Here is a 16,551-nt window from a genome sequence, read left to right as displayed (position 1 = left end):
GTTCAGTGGCAAGGGTGCAAGATACAAGACAAGTGTAGGATAAGAGAAGTTCAAAAAATTTAAAACAAGGGTAATAGATGCGTGGTTGGAACAGTACAAAAAGGCAAATTTTTATTTTTTGGAAGAGAGAGTGCACGTATTTCAGAGAGCAGAGTTGTGGAATATTAGGCTCAGGAATGGCTTATTCTGGAGGAGATGGAAACGATTTTGGCCTTGTAGGGTGTGTTAAATTTGTCACCCATCACTGGAGAGGAGAGTAGTTCAGATGGAGGGAGCAGTAGGAACAGACCAGAAGTAGGGAGGTGGGTAACAGCTCCAACTGAGCTAATGAAGAGTAGTGAGAAGTTTCACAGTATGGCACCAGCCTTTAGTGATGTATTAAGAAGTTTGAGCTTTATTTACTAGTCAGGGTAAAACCATTGAAAGGTTTTGTACAAAGGAACAAAAGAATCAGCTCTGTAGTTTAGATTGATTGACTTAGCAATAACATTTAGAAGACTAGGTATTATGAAAACATTGGTGGCAGGGGAGAGACTAGGTGAAAGATGATGGGAGTGGTAGAAATAATAAGAGAGATCACAGAGTACAAATGTCCAAGAATTGAAGACAGATTAGCTACAGGAAATGAGCGAGCTAAATAGAAGGATCATAGTGACATTCCCAGAAAGAGGAAAGAAGAGGCGTCATTGTGATCAAGAAGATAGAATGTGGGGCTTCCCTGGTGGCACAGTGGTTGAGAATCTGCCTGCCAATGCAGGGGACATGGGTTCGAGCCCTGGTCTGGGAAGATCCCACATGCCGCGGAGCAACTAGGCCCGTGAGCCACAACTACTGAGCCTGTGCGTCTGGAGCTTGTGCTCCACAACAAGAGAGGCCGTGACAGTGAGAGGCCCGTGCACCATGATGAAGAGTGGCCCCTGCTCGCCGCAACTAGAGAAAGCCCACGCACAGAAACGAGGACCCAACACAGCCATAAATAAATAAATAAATAAAATTAAAAAAAAAAAAGATAGAATGTGGATTTAAGCATGCTGAATTGCTGAATTTAATTCTGGGATATGTCCAACCAGATGGAGATATCTGGAAATAGCTAGAAATGTGCATTTGGAGCTCTTGGTTGGGTAACTTCCTGTTGTTATGATCTAGAGCAGAAGCTGTTCATTTTGGACTTTGGGTTTTTTTTTAAACTAGTGAGAAAAAGGCATGATTCAGTTCAACGTGGAGGTATTGCTTGCTAGTAGTAGTTTACTCCTATTTTATCCTTAAAAAAAACCTACAGAAATTCTGTGAACTTGATATATATATATTGGTTTGAATGGAAGGCAATGACATTTGACATAAGTTTTTGGAAGACAAGATGGAAAATATGAAAGCTTAAATTTGAAAATGCATAGTTAATCTAAGACAGTGAATCTCATTTGATGGAGGAAAGGTACATGGAAGGGGTAGTTCTCAACTTACTTCCCCCTTCAAGAAAATCTGAGGATAATGCAAGAGGTTACTGACAGTGGTAGGTTGTTCACGCACTCAACCTGAAGGCAAGAAAAAAAAAAGGCAAAACTAAAAACAAAACCTGAGCATCACTGATCTAGAATGATCAGCCACTGACACTCTGATGCAAGGCAGAGAGAGAAGCCCACTCTCCAGGGTGAGTTACCCTGCAGGGTGGGAGGCTTGAGTTGCCACTCAGCTCCTTCATTATGAACTCCTCATAAGTCCTGGTGTTTTTATAGCCGAGGATGGCATCTTCATGGCTTCCCAGGCCCCTGGCAACGTGGATGCTCTGTCATCATTGAGTAAAGGGAAATAGGATTTCTTTCTCACATGTAATATGACTCTCTCTGTATCCTCTTATGTTAAGAAGCTTAAGATAAATTTTGAACAAGAAGAGAGATTTTAGAAAGTGAGCGTGACTGACAATATCCACACACCGCAAAGAAAAATAATAAATTAAAATAATAGATTTTTTTTTTGCCCTGGAGTAGATATGTCATCTTTCAGGCTAACCTCTTCATTTTATGGTTAGGATATTGAAACCCTGGAGGGATTAATAGATAGAAGTTGGAAATGAAGCCCAGAATGCATGGTTTCATTACTTGTGCGGCCTGCCTTCCTAGTCAGTAGTGGGTATTGGAAAATATTTTTCATCCTTTGCCTAATACAGTGTTTATATCCTGGCTGACTCCATAGAGGTAATCCATTCACAACTAAGTTGCTAAGACCAGTTTTCTGAAAAAATAAATTACAATTCTGAGTTAATCATTGTGTGGGTGAAGAGGTTCTACACTGACCACAAGTAGAGCTTAAAAGGTGTATGTTTTTTTTTTTCGCTTTGTAGTAGCATATATGTGTCCAATCCGCATAAGGTAGTAGTACCACTGTTACCCAAGAGGATGACTTCAGTTTCCATGTGTTTTTCAATGTAAAAAAAAGTGGGATTTCAGAGCATGAAGACACATAGCTCATCTAGTCCAGCTGCCTTGCCTTGCAGATGAAAAAATTAAGTTTTGGGAAATAGTGTAACTAATTCCCCAAGGTCAATTCATAGAAGACCAGATTCCCAAATCAGTCCTTTTTCCACTTAGTTCTTGGTCTTTTTCCCAATGTTTAAGCAATTTATGCAAATCACCATTTAGTGTTTGGTAACAAGAGTAGCTCTCTCTAAAGCTGGTCTGTGACTGCTCCGAAGTTGAACTCACTGAGGATAAACCTGTTTTCATCACTTAGGGTGAGTGGATAGAAGAGTTTCTTAGTGAAACTCTGTGTTCTGTCATGAGAACTCTGACATGTCAAGTTCCTGCCACAGAAATAGATTAGGGAGAGTGTCTGGATTTGAGCGGCTAGTTGTTGAAGCTCTTGTACAAACGGATTCTTTATTTGGGGGATTATGTGTTTTGAGTAGATGATAATTCTAGTTTACGTATCGCCCAAGCCAGTGGCTTCCTGTCACTCATGCTCTTACTCAGCCTTTCTGGGTTGTTTAACATGTTGACTGTAATGCAGACTCCTCCTCAGCTTCTAGAACACTGCTCCTTCCTCGCTTCCCTTCTGAATTTGATGACCAGGCTTTCTCTTTGTTATTCTGGTTTTTCTCTTTTGTTTTTTAACCCTCAGCAACTCCCATGCTCCTTCCTAGCTGCCTAGTCCTATTTTTTTTGTTTTTTTTGCGGTACGCGGGCCTCTTACTGTTGTGGCCTCTCCCTTTGCGGAGCACAGGCTCCGGACGCGCAGGCTCAGCGGCCATGGCTCACGGGCCCAGCCGCTCCGTGGCATGTGGGATCTTCCCGGACCAGGGCACGAACCTGTGTCCCTTGCATCTGCAGGCAGACTCTCAACCACTGCACCACCAGGGAAGCCCCTGCCTAGTCCTATTTTTAAGAGTTTATCCAGTCTTTCAACTTTAACTGTGGCTTCTACAGTAACTCTTCCCAAACCCAGATCTCACACCTGGCTTTTTACCTGTCTTCCAGCCATTTATTTCCACCATCCTAGAGGTCATCTCTAGGCAGTCCCACAGTCCTCTGGTCAGGCAGTGGCCTTCTTGTTGCCATCTTTACGCCATCCTCACAGTGTGTAGGAACTGTGGACTGATGGATGCATTTTTAGTTCTTAGCCAGGCGAGTGTCAGGCATTCCCTCCCACACTCCAGCATCCACCTGACTGGATAGTCTGGATGTGGTATTTGTCTTAAGCACAGAGGCCCACATGGAGCCCCAAGATTTAGATTTCCTCTCCCTAGGTCATGGCTGCAAAGAGAAAAAAAATGATAGAAGTCCCTAAATTTCTTCCTTGTCACAGAGTTGGGTACCTGGCTAGGAGAAGACAAAGACAGGATAACCTGTGAGGTTGGACCAAGTCTTTGGGACTAGATGATAAATAGAAATCTGTGCTTTTGATTCTGCATGATAATTTTTTCCCCTTAATTTTTATAAAATTATTTTCGAAAAAGACTGTGTAGATAAAGGGAAGGCTATTTTTTAAAACTCTCATTCTAGAGTGTTCAGTGCAGAGTATTGCATCCTTGCTTAATTTGAACAGCAATGACTCACAGAATCCTAAAGGTTTCTCACATAAACTTGGCCAACCAGCGTCTTGCTCCACCCCTCACCCAAGACATACGCTTTCTGGTGTTTTCCACTAACACCTTTCATGGGTCTGGTTTTGACCCTTTTTCTCCTCTCGCTCTCTACTTTCCCCCTTGAATGATCTTTTTGGCCTCCAGAATATAATCTATAGAGATTCCAAAATCCTCTCTAGCCCACCTAACCATGTCCTGAGTCCATTCAGGAAGGTCTTACCCAGGACGCCCATGGTTTTACAGGGCATCTCCTTGATAACCCAGTTGGCCCAGTACAGTCCTTGTTTATGCCCATCATCCCAATGTAACCATTAACAGTGCCCCTTTTTACTCTTAAAAGTGTCCCAGTTTAGCCAATTATATGGTAACCCTATTGATGACCATATTCGTGTTTACTTCCACCAAACAGCTCCATGAGGATGCATGCCTGGGCTCCCGTGTTTAGGCTGCATCTCTTGTTCCTCCTCTCTTAATCCACTAACATCACCTGACATTTGTGTTTATTGCTCCATCTTCCTAAGATAATGAATTCGAATGATTGATAAAACTCTAGATTTTATTCCCTTATAAATGAACATGTAAACAAAGGGAAGGCTATTTTTTTCAATATCCCTTGGGGAGCCCTCATCACGGGCTGTCTGGACTTGCGTAGGCCCTGCTGTGATCTCCTCATCTCCAGTCTCTCCAGCTCCTTTACACTGTCTTGAGAGGGGCCTTCCTAACAGGAAGTTGGTCATGTAATTTACCTTTCATCTTTACAAGGATAAGTGACCTTTCTGTCGCTTCAAGGATGAGTGCCAGATCTTTACATGACAGACAAGTCCCGTCCAGATCTGGCCTCAGCCTCTCTCCACAAGCACCCTTGTCCCCTTTCCTCATGCACTCTCTGCTCTAAGCCTGCACTGCTGGCTGCTCTGTAGATGTCCTGTGCTCTCTCTTCTCTCCCTGCCTTTGCATCTGCTCTTCTCATTACCTCAAATGGCCTCTTCTGTCCTGACCCCTCCCTGCCTGGGAAACATCTCAGCTTAAGTCTTGGCTTCCAGGAGTTCATTGGTCCCCAGAGCACCTCTTCACACTTCACTTAGGGAGCTTGTTCTTTACTGTATTATTTGTATGCCTCCCTCCCTTTCCACCTCCTCCAAAAAATCACTTTTCATCATTGTATATATTGTGCTCAGCAGTCTCTGGCCCACAAGTACTAAATGTTTGTTGAATCAGTGAATGGGCTATTTGATGAGAGTTCTGTCTTAACTGGTCTCCTTTCTGTCGCTCTCTTTTTCTGTATGTCTTCCAAATGCACCAGTTGGTTTTCAGAACTGAGCTGATCATGGCACTTCCTACCTGAACATATCCTCCAGAAAGCCTCCAGAAAGACATCCAGGCTCCCTAGCACTCAGCCCTTCACGGCTGACGCTGGCTGTCTTCATCTCACCCCTAAGTCTGCCTGCTTCCTCATGCTGTTGTTTCCCATTGTGATAGCCTCCATCTCCCCTGCCCTGCCAAACAGTCAGCACACCCACACCCCAAGTTGTTCCCAGCATGTGTGCCAGACCCTACCTCTGCGTTTGCAGACTGCTTTCCCTCCCACTTCCTCCGCCCAATGTCAGACCCTCAGCTCCCTGCCCTGACTAGGATCTTATCTCTAGCTCTTTGGACTTGGGGTTTCACCTTATTCTCCCTGGCACTGGTACCTTGCCTCTCAGCTCTGAAAGCCCCTGGCAGAGGTGGTTCATTGTCCCTCAACATCTTTTCTACCCTCCTCTGCAATAATGGACCTCTCAGAGTTCAGCTGGGCTCGTGACCACACAAAATAAAGACTACATTCTCCAGCCTCCGTAGCAGGTGACCATGGACACCTACCTAAGTTCTGGTGATTGGGATGTGAGTGGAAGCAGAAGTTGAAGCCTAAGCCACTGCTTTTTGAAGTCTCTGCTCTAGGGAACTCCCTGGTGGTCCAGTGGTTAGGGCTCCACGCTTTCACTGCTGAGGACCTGGGTTCGATCCCTGGTCGGGGAACTTAGATCCCTCAGCCATGCGGCGTGACCAAACATAATAATAAATTAAAAAATAAAGTCTCTGCTCTAGCACATGTATCTGTATCGTAGTTAACAACACTTTGATTTAGACTCATTCATCTAGACCTCTTGCTCTGCATCGCTTGGAACAGCCTGCCCAGTTTAGGTCCCCTGAGAATCCATTTCCAGAAGAAGCAACTAGCATCACAGCATTTGTTCTCTTCACTCGAAGCCCACCCTTCAAGGAGAGAGCTTAGATTCTTTTCTCTGCCTTTTCCACCTCCTCCTCCTCCCCTTAGTAAAACTTTCTGCTCACTTCAACAGCCCCGTCTTCTGGGCACATTTTCCCCATGGCTCTTGACTATACTTTGCGCTTCTGCCGGAGAAGCAGAAACTGTTAGCGTCTTCGTCGTCACAACCCTGGGCTCTAACACAGCGCCTGGCACAGAGGTGCTTAGTATCTCTTTCATAAAGTTGTGAGGATCTGTGAGCACTAAATACTTGTGCTGTGTTGGAACAGTGCCTAGAGCTTAGTATGTGCTCCAGTAGTTATTGTAGCTGCTGCTGTTCAGTGTCAGTTGGGTAAAGTTTTCATCTTCTTTGTGTTCCCCATGGAGCCCAGCATAGTGCTGTGGAACTCACAGCTGTGACCCTGTTTGGATACGCGTTATCCTGCTATCTTTCCAACATTTTTTGCTTCCTTATAGAGAAAGCTACTGCTTATGTTATTGCCTACTGACCTACCTGAGTGTAATAAAAATTATATACAACCCACTTTATAGGTCAGACTTAAAAGAATCTTGCAGATTTTGGTTGCATCTTTTATCATTTCTGTTTGTAATTTGAAGTACCATCACCTAGAATTATAACGTTTGCTGATGTGCTGTAATTCCTCACCACTTAACCTGAATATTTGGGCTGTTTTCTAACTGGTGATGATTATGTTGATTATAACAAAAACAGCAGCTAATAAATATTGAGAACGTTTTACGTGCCAAGAGTGTGAAAGCTTTTTACCCATCTTTTCATTTAAGTCATGTAACAGCCCTATGAAATACAGATATTTGAGACACAGATATGGAAACTGAGCAGGAAAAGGTTAAATGACCTACCAAAATTCGTGAATAAAATCATTTATATTGGCAGGCTTAGACCTCCCCCACCCCCCGCTCTGTTTTGGCTCTTACCTGCTCTTGCTGCAAGTACTAACTTGTGTAATAAATGTACTATTTTTATCTCTTATCATCTGGGAATTCATAAAGTTTAATGCTAAGATTTCATTCTACTTAAATCTTTCATTAAAGTTAATTTTATTAAATATCTTATACATTTACTGATTTTTGTACAAATTAGTAATAACAATTGGACAAAAAATTTATGTATTTGACTTAGTTTTCAGTTCATTTCTTGGCTTAGTGATTTTTTTAAACCTGAACCCCAGACCCCTGAAAGCTAGACTTTGATTACAATTGTTAGAGAAGATTCCTCCGACTTGAGCAGTGAGAAACCAACGTCCAAGTCAGTCCCTTTGCAGAAGACAGATTTTCTTGATTCAAAGGTCCTCTGGCTCGGCGGCTCCATTGTGCAGGTACCAAGGCCTAGGTTCCCATCCCCCCAGCATCCAAAAAGATTCCCTATATTGGCTTTGTCCTCAAACCAGCACTGGCTTCCTGTTCAAATTTCACTTAACTGGTGGTCTCAGCTTACTCTTCGTTTTTCTTTCTGACCCTTAGGGATTTCCTGTATTTCCTTGTGAACTCATGATTTAAAGTATATTTGGGGGCCAATATGAAGCAACTGGAACTCAAGTATACTCCTGGTGGGAGTAGAAATTGGTATAGCCACTTTTGAAAGCTCTTTGCAGTCTATACTAATACAGAACATGTGCATACCCCATGACCCAGAAGACCAAGTCTGTACATATACCCAATAGAAATATGTACATGTGTCCGCCAAAGGACACGTACCAGAATGTCTATAGTAGAACCCAAATGTCCACCAGCAAGAAAATAGATGAGTAAATTGTGGAATATCCGTATGATAGAATACCACCCAGTAATTTTAAAAAAGAATGAATTGAATTATAACTGTTCCTAACACATGGATGAATTTTACAGACATTATGTTGAATGAAAAGAAGCCAAATATAAAAGTGTGTCTGTAATATGGTTCCATTTTTAAAATTCATAAATAGGCTAAGCCAATCTCTGATCTTAGAAATCATAGTAGTAGCTATCTTTGGGGGGAGAAGGGGAGGGGCTAGCGATTGAGATGGAACATTAAGGAGGCTTCCAGAGTGCTCCTTACACAAGTATGTTCACTTTGTGATAATTCTTCAAGCTGCACACTTACTTTTGTACTTTTCTATATGGATATTATACATCAGTAAGAAAAACATATGTTTTACAAAACAGAAAAAAAGTGTTTTACAGCATGATTAGAGAAAGCTGTTCAGACTGCGTAGTTTGCTGTGTTGTCAGAAGTGGAAGTCAGCCCAGAGCACGCGCGCGCGCGCGCGTGTGTGTGTGTGTGTGTGTGTAGGGGAGTGAAGAGAAGGACAGTGCTTGTTTTGGTTGTTAGTTCCTTTTCATGGTTTCTGGTTTATTCAGTTTTGTGCTTACTGTGGTGGGAAATTAACGGACAAATCATGAAGTGGTAGAAGTTGAAATAGAAGAGTTCCTTGATAAATATCCTGATGTAATATCCTGCCATGCAGTTCCTTATTTGAAAATGTTTGCATATAAATTGTCTACCACTTTGAATTGAAAAATTTTGGAAAACTACGACCTTTCAGTTCATAGGTTAGTGATATTTTTTAAATGAAGATTTCCTGGAGCAACACAAGAAAAAACTGAAAAAGAGAGGGCACCTAACTTCAATATCTATTGAGAATGATTTTCTAAAACTTCAGTCAACATGGTGTTCACACATATTTCTCAAATAAATAAAGACAGTGTAAGATCTCAGATATATATGTGCTTACAAGGACTCTGGGACAGACTTGTTACAATTGGAGCCCAGCACTTGCATGACCAGGAAAGCAGTGCCTGATCTAGAAGATAGCGAGGTGCATCTGGTTGTAGCAGAAGTCTTTTTGCTTTATATTTCCAAATTACAGTGAAAGGATACTGTCTGCTGAAGTCTTTTTTCCTTAATTTTACTCTGCAAACTGAGTGATTATTAGTAAGCTAATTTTTTTCTCTTGAAACCTAAGAGGCTGTTCTGTGGAGCAGTGTTTTGATCCTGTGAATCACATGTAAATGAAGTACTGTTTGCTTTTCATTTGGAGACAGTGTTTAGATTAATCTGTGTATTTGGGTTGCTGGGAAAGAAATAAACTTTCTGGCTGAGAATTCCTGATTTGCTTGCTACAGGCAACTGAATTTTCCCTTGGAGTTTTCGCTTGAGTTTATTCACTTGGACGTGAGGTAATGGAGTTTGTCTCTTTACAGAACTGCCTACAAGTCTTATGTAGGCATGGAGGGCTGGAGCCGGAAAAAAGAGATAAGTGTAATCGGACTGCACACGATGTCGCCACTGATGACTGCAAGCACCTGCTGGAGAATCTGAGTGAGTGCCCTTTGCAGCTGCATTGCTCATCCGGCATCCACACTGCTGGGGCCTCTGGGACTGTGGGAAAGATATCAATGCAACTACAGTTTTCTCACTCTCTTCTTAACCTTCTTTGAACTCTAGCTGCTACAAAAACACTTAATTGGTTATAAATGGGGTAATTATATTTTTCCACATAGAATGGCTTTTTACAGAATTAGTTGTTATTGAAATAATGCTAGGTCTTCCTTGTATTTGACTGACCTTGGACAGCTTTTAAATAATTATTGCTCTTTTCTTGTGACTTAGATTGTCTTTCTAGACATGAGACTAGGAAGCTATGAGGAATCATGGCCGTCTAGTGTGCTATTAGCTGATCATATGAATGTAGGCAGGCAGGTCCCTTATCTCTCAACGTCTGGTTGCCTACCTGTCTAGGAAGATAACTGATGATCTTTAGGGTCCCTTCCATCTTTAAGAGTATATACTTCTGAACATTTATGAAAAGTTCACTTGTGGCTTTATGAATATGGAGTGCTAGATCAGATGAAATATTGTGACCTCTTATCAGGATTATCACTCAGTCCATCCAGTCAGCCAGCTGTATCAGTAGTTGGATTTGAGCTTACATTCTAACATTGAGTCAGAAAATAAACAATAAACATAAGCAATAATTCATTGTATGGTATGTGAGCTGGTAATACGTGCTATGGAAAAGACTAAAAGGGATGGGGAGTGAGAGGGTGGGTTTCAGTTTTTAAAACGATAGACAGGGTAGCCTCACTGATACGACATCTGAGCAAACACTTGGAGGCGAGGAAGGGGCAGCTCTGTAGATCTCTCAGGTAAGAACTTTCCAGGCAGAGCATCAAGTGGACAGAGGCCCTAACAGGTAGGAGCATATCTGTTGTGTCTGAGGAACCGCAAGCAGGGCAGAGTGACGGGGTTATAATGAGTGAGGGGAGAAAAGTAGGAAAACAGGTCAGAGAAGTTGCAGGAGGGGATGGGAATTGAGCCTGATCTAACTAGAATTTGTAGGCCATTGTTGGGACTTAAGGTAACCATTTCTGTGTTTGAGCTTATGAGTGACGGGACCTGGTGTACATTTTTTTTTTAAGAATTTTTGTCATTTTTTAATTCAGGAACATTGTAAGTATTCCTACCCTGTAAAAAAAAAAAAAAAAGACATTGTTAGCTATCATTTTATTTTATTTTATTCTATTTTTTTAGCTATCTCATTTTAAATTTTGCTTTTATCAACTTAGTAAACATAAGTGAGCTTCTAAATAACACAACATTGTAAATCAACTATACACCAATAAAAATTTTTTAAAAATAACTATTAAGAAAAGATAAAATCAAAGAAATCTCATACTAATTGTAAAAGGCCAACCCTGGCAATGTTCCTAATTAAGAATGGTGTATGTTTTAATGGTATCTCTGGCTGCTTTGTCAAAAAAAAAAACAAACTAGGAAGTCACAGGCCTAACGTTAGGCCATTAATGTAGTGTTCCAGGTGAGAGCCAGGGATGACAGCTCAGTTCAGGACTATAGGCAATGAGGACGTTTCGGTCCTGGATATAGTCAAAGATGAGCCAACAGAACTTTCTGATGGGTTGGGTGTGAGGTACGAGAGAGGGGATTCATGGATAATTCCAAGGTTTTCAGTCTGAACAACTGGCAGGATGGCATTGCCATCCGCTGTCTAGGGGAAGGCTGTGGGTGAAGCAGATTTTGCTAACGAAGATTAGGAGTTATGTTCTGAATTATGAATCTGAGATGTCTGTTAGGGCATCTATGTAGGAGATGTCAAGTCAGCAAGAATTCTGGAGTGAGTATGAGCTGGATTTGTAAATCTGAGAGTCAGCAGTCCAGAGATGGTATTTAAAGTCATGGGACCGTATGAGCTCTCGAAGGCAGTGAACACAGATAGAAAAACTAAGAGAAACAAGCCTTGCAAGACTCTCATCAAGAAATCTAGAAGAAGGGGAGGGACCAGCAAAGGAACAACATTAGAGGGTGACCAATGAGGTGTGAGGAAATCCAGGAGGAGTGTAACGGAGAGCAGAGAGATCAGCTGTGACACAAGCTGCTAAGTAACATGAAGACCAAAAATAAAATCTAATAGGTGGTCAGTTAATGGAAAAATGTCAGTGTAAGAAGAGGATCATAAAAATAACATATTTTTAAACATTTCATGTTAATTTAAAACACACCAAGTAATTCTTTCATCAACTTTTAGGTGAAGCTCTTTATATTGATATGGTTCTGCTGATGGAAGTGCCACGTATTCTTATTTGAACAAACCACATCTTTAACGCTTTGTCTGTGGTTTCTGTTGTTTGAGGACTTAAACATATTTATGAAGCAAACTAAAGGCAGTATCTGTCTAGAGATAATTAAATTTTTTCTAATTTTATGTAGTTGTCTCATCCATATCTCACTAAAAACTTGTTTATAGCAACTCCTCTGTTCAGTCTCAAAAGTGTTCTGATTCTCATAGGAATAGTAACTCATTTCATCAGTATCTGGAATATTTAATTTACTAATTATAGTAATGAGTAATTATAGTAATGAGTTCAACAGACGTAGAAGATTTGGGATTAAACACAAGTGGCTCTTGGTAAGCATATAATTCCGTTCATGAAAACAAGTACATGGGGAGCTATCCACCTGGGAGGGGGCCCCAGTCCGCTGGTGTCACAGAGAGATTGGAAAGATCATTTTAAAAGCTTCTACTGCACTGTTCACAGTTATCAAGTACTTACTAGTTCTTGTGAGATAGTGTGTTAACAGATAATGTGTTAAACAAATAGTGTGTTAAATCCCTTCCAAACGTGAGTTCATTTATTCTTCATAGCAACTCAATTGTACGTTCCTTCCATTTTATGGAAGAAATTGGGGCATAGAGAGATGAAGTCTGTTTACCAAGTACACAGGGCTAAGTAGAAAGCTGACCCTGAGGCCGAGCCCAAGGTCTGTATGAGTCTGAAACCACTGTCCTAAGCACACTGACCTACGCAGCTGTAACCTGCCTTCTTCATGAGGTTATCGATGAAGGTGAGGAGAAAAGGTGATATAGGGAGGTCAAGAGAGGGCTCTAGTTTTCTCAGATGCTTTTTTTTTTTTTTTTTTTCTTTTGTGGTACGCGGGCCTCTCACTGTTATGGCCTCTCCTGTTGCGGAGCACAGGCTCTGGACGTGCAGGCTCAGCGGCTATGGCTCACGGGCCCAGCCGCTCCACAGCATGTGGGATCTTCCCAGACCGGGGCACGAACCCGTGTCCCCTGCATCGGCAGGCAGACTCTCAACCACTGCACCACCAGGGAAGCCCTCTCAGATGCTTTTTGAAAGAATTTGAGAACCTTGCTGAAGGGAAAGAATCAAGGAAGTAGAACCGGCCAAAGAGACAAGGAAAGATAAACAGTTCAAGCAACATGGTTCCAAAGAAACTGTGAAGAGATTGGGAGACCAAAATTTACTCCAGTAGACGAATATTCAATTGATGATATTTTAAAAAGGATAGCTGCCTTTGCTTTGTTTTTAAAATGTTTATATCTGTTTGTTTTATGTAAGATGTTTTCTGGGTTTTTTTCCTGTCAGGATTTTATTCCCCTAATTCTTTCATTCTTCCAACAGATGCTCTTAAAATACCCTTAAGGATTTCAGTGGGTGAGATTCAACCAGGCAACTACGGTGCCGATGATTTTGAATGTGAAAACACAATATGTGCTTTAAATATTCGCAAACAGACATCATGGGATGATTTTTCAAAAGCAGTGAGTCAAGCTCTGACAAATCATTTCCAAGCAATCTCTTCTGATGGATGGTGGAGTCTGGAAGACATGACGTTTAATAGCACCACTGACTCTAGCATTGGCCTCGGTGCAAGCAGCGTGCGATCCATCACGTTAGGTATCAGCAGTCCAGCAATGAAGGGAAAGTTAAATTTCTGGGTTTATTTACGTTCATGGGCTCCCTAACCTGATACGTAGTTCACTGATTAAATACATTCAAAGCTCACTGTGGCAGCTGCTGGTGCTGAAAAACTTGAGTATTCATAATGCAACCATTACATAATGTTGCCTGTTGGTATAAAAATGCTTTTATGCCTCAAATAATACCCAGAGAGTAAAGGACATGAAAGCCCTTGATGAGGCTTTGTGATTGCACTTGCTATTTTGATAAATGCAAGAAACTAACCACATTGCAGCTGCTTGCTAATACACAAGCTCTGAACACAGCTCCAAGTTTGTACTTGGGCTGTGCCAGAGATGCAGTAGTGTATGAACACCTTACCTTTGGATGGGAGTCCTAATAAAGTCTAGAGTTAGAAGAAGCATTTTAATGAAGAATACAGTCGAAGCTCCCACTTGGAATGAGTCAGGGTGATACCTGGTTGTTTCTGTTTGATAGGACTCCAAAGAACTTACAAAGATAAGATTTGCTTTCTGATAAACATAGTAAGTGTACTATAAGTGTTAGTTGTTTCTGGTTAGTTTCTTTCCTGTCGAACTAAGAGAACTGACATCTATGGGGAACCTCCTGTGATGTCAGGACTGTGCTGGGAGCTTTATTTATATACAGACCTTAGTGAGTCCTTACAACAGGCTCATTTACAGATAACTAGTTACAAGTTAACTTGCCTGAGGTCACACGGTCAGGACTCAAATTCCAGCCTGTCTGAGAGGAAAGCCTGTGTATTTTCAATAGCACCAGGTTGCAAAAGAATAGTCAAGATTGAGGGAAGGGCAATTTTCACCATGCGATTAATGTATCAGCTTATTATATTAGAAAGTATTTTATTTTGTTCACACATATATGCTAAATCACTTTCAAAACATATATTACCAATAGCTTTTTTTTTTTTTTTGCGGTATGCGGGCCTCTCACTGTTGTGGCCTCTCCTGCTGTGGAGCACAGGCTCCGCACGCGCAAGCTCAGCGGCCATGGCTCACGGGCCCAGCCGCTCCGCGGCATGTGGGATCTTCCCAGACCGGGGCACGAACCCGTGTCCTCTCCATTGGCAGGCGGACTCAATCACTGCGCCACCAGGGAAGCCCCACCAATAGCTTTTAAAGCAAATTATTCACAACTTAATTTTATGGATCATTGTTATAATCATAAAATAATTATTCCAGAAGAATTATTATATAATTTTAGAAGTGCATTAAAAAATAAGTCATAAATGATTCTCAGGAACACATTTGCCCAGCAAATGCAGTATTATTTAAGGTGTGGTTCTGCCCAGGGGTCAAATAAACGAAGTCCTCACGGCTATGTTTTGAAGGAAATGGCCCTCCACCCTCAGCCCTCATCCAGCTGATCTGGAAACTGGGGAAGGCAAATGGGTATTCACCAGCATCAGATCCAGGTACTTCTGTGAGCAGTGGGTGCTAAGGCCTGGCCATTCCGGTGTTCATTCTTGTCCCAGAGGTGCGGGGCACCCAAGTAGCATTTCAGATCTAAAAATCATTGAGTTTTGTGGGTAAAGGCTTTCGTTTAGTACCTGACTGTGGCCAGTTGATAACTGGTCGTTACAGGCATACCTCAGGGATATTGCGGGTTCAGTTCCAGACCACCGCAATAAACAGAATACCCCAGTAAAGCGAGTCACATGTATTGGTTTCTCAGTGCATATAAAAATTATTTATAATGTATTGCAGTCTATTAAGTGTACAATAGCATTGTCTAAAAAACTATGTACATACCTGAATTTAAAAACTTTTTTTGCTAAAAAATGCTAGCTATCATCTGAGCCTTCGGCAAGTCATGATCTTTTTGCGATAGTAACATCAGAGATCACTGATCACAGATCACCATAACAAATATAATAATAACGAAAATGTTTGAAATATTGTGAGAATTACCAAAATGTTACACAGGCACAAAGTGAGAAAATGCTGTTGGAAAAATGGCGCTGATAGACTTGTTCCATGCAGGGTCAAGAGCTTTCAGTTTGTAAATAACACAAGCTCTGCAATGGGCAATAAAGCAAAGCACAATAAAAGGAGGTATGCCTGCATACCACTGTTATTATGTATGTATTTAAGTAACTTTATTGATAACCTCAACTGGATTAAAGGGACCAAGGGCAACAGAGAAGCAGTGAGTTACAGGTAGGGTATGCATGTGTGTTGGAGGTGTGCTGAGAATAGGTATTTGAGAATTGATCTGTGGAAGGAAGAGATGGAAACAAGTACTGAGGACTAACGCCTCCCCAGGGTGGACACTTAGGAATTGGGACCCTTTTTTGAGCAAGAGTGAGCAGGGGGCCAAGACTGTGAAAAGGTTTGCTTTATTCTGAGCCCCTGAAGTTAACTGTTTTTACTAGAATCCAAAAATTTGTTGGAAAGTGGGGCAAGGACCAGATCATAAAGGACCTGTTATCTTATCCAAAGTGCTCGGGCTTTGTGAAACAGGCAGTGGAAGAACCATGAAAGGTTATGATCTGCTTTGTTCTAGAAAACTTCACCCTGGACGTGTTTGGTTGTATTTTCACCAGGTTTCTTTCAATCCCTTGTAAGAACAGCTTTGGAGAAGGCTGTAGCTTGAAGGCCTCCTCTTGACCATCCACAAAAATTGTACGAGGGAGTTAACCCTTTGTGTGACCCTTTCCATAGCCTGTCTGTGTCTCTGACAGTCTAAGCTCTGGAGTCCTTTGGGGTCTCACACAGGAGATCGTTCATTGACTCTTATAAGAAGAATTACTTTTAAGCTTCTCTTGATATTTCATTTTATCTTTTTTGAACTAGGAAATGTGCCGTGGTCAGCAGGTCAGAGCTTCACCCAGTCCCCGTGGGACTTTATGAGAACGAATAAAGCAGAGCAGGTCACTGCGCTTTTGTCAGGTAAGGGTATTCCAGACTGAGGTGATGTTGAGAGACTTTGCATCGTGAGTGTTTCA

General features: G+C 41.7%; 1 protein-coding gene across 3 annotated transcripts in view; it reads left to right on the top strand.

The window, feature by feature from the left end:
• CTTNBP2 (cortactin binding protein 2) overlaps window positions 1-16,551 on the top strand; it is a 159,398-nt gene that overhangs the window by 97,137 nt on the left and 45,710 nt on the right. For all 3 annotated transcript variants that reach the window (XM_060108190.1, XM_060108189.1, XM_060108191.1), the window contains 3 exons: window positions 9,546-9,663; window positions 13,284-13,559; window positions 16,400-16,495. In XM_060108190.1, the coding sequence (XP_059964173.1) occupies window positions 9,546-9,663; window positions 13,284-13,559; window positions 16,400-16,495 (490 nt within the window). The remainder of the gene's footprint in view (window positions 1-9,545; window positions 9,664-13,283; window positions 13,560-16,399; window positions 16,496-16,551) is intronic.

The sequence above is a fragment of the Mesoplodon densirostris genome, chromosome 9 (assembly GCF_025265405.1).
Source record: "Mesoplodon densirostris isolate mMesDen1 chromosome 9, mMesDen1 primary haplotype, whole genome shotgun sequence".
Lineage (NCBI taxonomy): Eukaryota > Metazoa > Chordata > Mammalia > Artiodactyla > Ziphiidae > Mesoplodon > Mesoplodon densirostris.
The sequence above is the reverse complement of the archived record's forward strand: the minus strand, read 5'-3'. Positions and strand labels throughout refer to the sequence as shown.